At 43.9% G+C, this 2,500-nt stretch overlaps 2 protein-coding genes across 2 annotated transcripts in view; both read right to left on the bottom strand.

The window, feature by feature from the left end:
- Window positions 1-2,115, bottom strand: part of LOC311052925 (sodium- and chloride-dependent creatine transporter 1) — a 44,680-nt gene extending 42,565 nt beyond the window's left edge. The window contains exon 1 of the mRNA XM_084068233.1: window positions 1,917-2,115. Within this exon, the coding sequence (XP_083924359.1) occupies window positions 1,917-2,004 (88 nt within the window). The 5' untranslated portion in view covers window positions 2,005-2,115. The remainder of the gene's footprint in view (window positions 1-1,916) is intronic.
- uckl1b (uridine-cytidine kinase 1-like 1b) overlaps window positions 1-2,500 on the bottom strand; it is a 476,626-nt gene that overhangs the window by 84,395 nt on the left and 389,731 nt on the right. The window lies entirely within an intron of this gene.

Raw genomic sequence — 2,500 nt, 5'->3', positions numbered from 1 at the left:
GACTTTGGGTCCACCGGGTCTCTATAATATAATACTCCTTTTTTCCCCACAACAGAAAATAGCCAACCTCCAAGCAAGGTTATTTCGGCTATTTTCGGCAAATGTTCGCCTATTATGACATGCCCAGAGGAGGCAAGGCCAGCAGTGGCTCAGGAGGTAGAGTGTCTGTCTCATGGGAATAGAAGGTTCCCCTGGGTTAATGTCGAAGTGTCCTTGAGCAAGAACCTGAAACCCTAACTGCTCCCGATGAGCAGTTTAGTGCCGTGCATGGTTTCCTCTGCCGTCTGTGGGTGAATGTGTGTGTGTGTGTGTGTGTGTGTGTGTGTGTGTGTGTGTGTGTGTGTGTGTGTGTGTGTGTGTGTGTGTGTGTGTGTGTGTGTGTGTGTGTGTGTGTGTGTGTGTGTGTGTGTGTGTGTGTGTGTGTGTGTGTGAATGTGTGAATGTGACACAAAAAAAAGGAGACACAAAAGAGACTCTTTGTGTCTCCTACCGGAACCGCTGCCGGTCATCAAATTATTGGCTTAGGAATGCAACAAAAACAAACAAAATCAAGTCTCCATGGGGTGACTAATCGATAGAATAAAATGTCATTTTGGGGGTGAACTATCTCTTTCCTGCCCCACTATGGACTTTTTAAAATCAAATCTAAAGACCCAAGTCTCCCTTGCCCTATTGTTTATGTCCACTCTGTCCTTCCACTACATGTATTTGATGATAGATTTTTTGTTTAAATGTTTGCTTTTATATATGGCTATCATGTTGTTGCTCGTCAACAACGATTGGAAAGCACTTTGTCAACGGCTGTTGTTTTGTGTCACGATCCGTGACATGCTCTGTCTCCCTGTTGTGTTTTCATGTATTTGTTGTTTCCCAGTTATAGTCAGTGTTTTACTTTTCAGTTGTGTTCCTGTTATTCTGAAGAAATGTTGCAGTCCTTGTTTCCGTGGTTTTGCTTTACACTCTTGTGCCTTATTTTGTAGTATCGTTCCATTGTTTCCTGTTCTCATTATAGCTGTAGCCTGTCTTGTCTCACCTACCCTTTGATTAGTCATGTTCTCCTCCTGTGTCCTCTTAGTCCCCCAGCCTATCCCAGTGTTGATTATCTGTGAAGTTCACCTGTGTCGTGTTATTTCCCTGTCTATTTAAGCCCTGTGTTTGCACTACAACTTTGGCTATCATTGGCTATTGTTATGTGTAGTACGCCTTGGTTTCAGTTCCTTTTAGTCTGTAATCCCACCTTTTGAGTTAATAAACACTTTGAACCGACATGTTCTGCCTCATCCCTGCCCTTGGGTCCTATTCTGCCCTGACTCAGACCGTGACAAAATGTGCTATAAGTAAAGACTTGACGTGTGGTCAGTGATGGAAGAAGTACTCACATGTTTTACTTAAGTAAAACTATCAATACTGCAATGTAGAAATACTCTGTTACAAGTAAAAGTCTGGAATCCAAAATTATGAGTAAAAGTTCAAAAGTATTGGTATCAAAAGGCACTTAAAAGTACCAAAAGTAAAAGAACTCATTACACGGAATGTCCCATTTCACACATATTCAAACGTATAAAAATCATTTGAAAATAGCAGATCTACAAGGTCACAAGCTTGTAGATCGGCTATTTTCAAATAGCCGAAATATATATAGAGCTTAAGCGGTTAATGTATGTTTAGTAATAAAAATCTAAATCTAAAAAGTAACTAGTAGCTAAAGTGTTCAAATAATTGAGTAAAAGTACAATATCTTCCTCAGAGATGTAGAGGAGTGGAAGTAAAAGTATTGAAAATTGGAAATACTCCACTAAAGTAGAAAATACCTCAAAATTGTACTTAATTAAATGTACTTAGTTACTTTTCACCACTGCTATAAGTAAAGACTTGACGGTGTGGTTGTTGTGCAGAAGGCTCTTGCGTGGTCTTACCTCCTCCGTTCTTGTAGCACAGGTAGGGGAAGCGCCACACGTTGCCCAGGCCCACGGCGAAGCCCACGCAGGACATGATGAAGTCCATCTGCCTGCTCCACGTCTCTCTCTCCACGAACGGCGCCGACGACGAGGCCGCCACGGCCACGGAGACGTCGTGGTGGTTCTGTGGCGGTCCGCCACCTCCACCCCCTCCTTCTCCGCCGCCCCCCTCGTCCCTCCCGACTCCTCCTCCTCCTCCACCACCACCCGGGACGGGAACCAGGGGGCGAACCATCCCCCCGGCCCCCCCGTCCTCCTCCTCCTCCTGGGGAACCGCACCCCCTCCTCCCTCCACCTGGGGGAGACCGACTTCACCTGGAGAGGACACAGAGGGAGCAGACGTAGAAACTTAGACTTTACATACACTCAGTCCAGCCAATAACAAGTGTTTTATTGTTGTTGCTTAGTTTTTTTGTGTACACTATTTTCTCATGTGAAATGTTATTGTTGATGTATATTATTGTCTTAAGACCCCAGGAAGACTGGCTGATCCTTTTAAATAAACAAATAAAACAGATGAAACAGGGTGGAGGTTCAAGAAA

The sequence above is a fragment of the Gymnoscopelus microlampas genome (assembly GCF_963454915.1).
Source record: "Gymnoscopelus microlampas genome assembly, chromosome: 10".
Classification (NCBI taxonomy): Eukaryota; Metazoa; Chordata; class Actinopteri; order Myctophiformes; family Myctophidae; genus Gymnoscopelus; species Gymnoscopelus microlampas.
The sequence above is the reverse complement of the archived record's forward strand: the minus strand, read 5'-3'. Positions and strand labels throughout refer to the sequence as shown.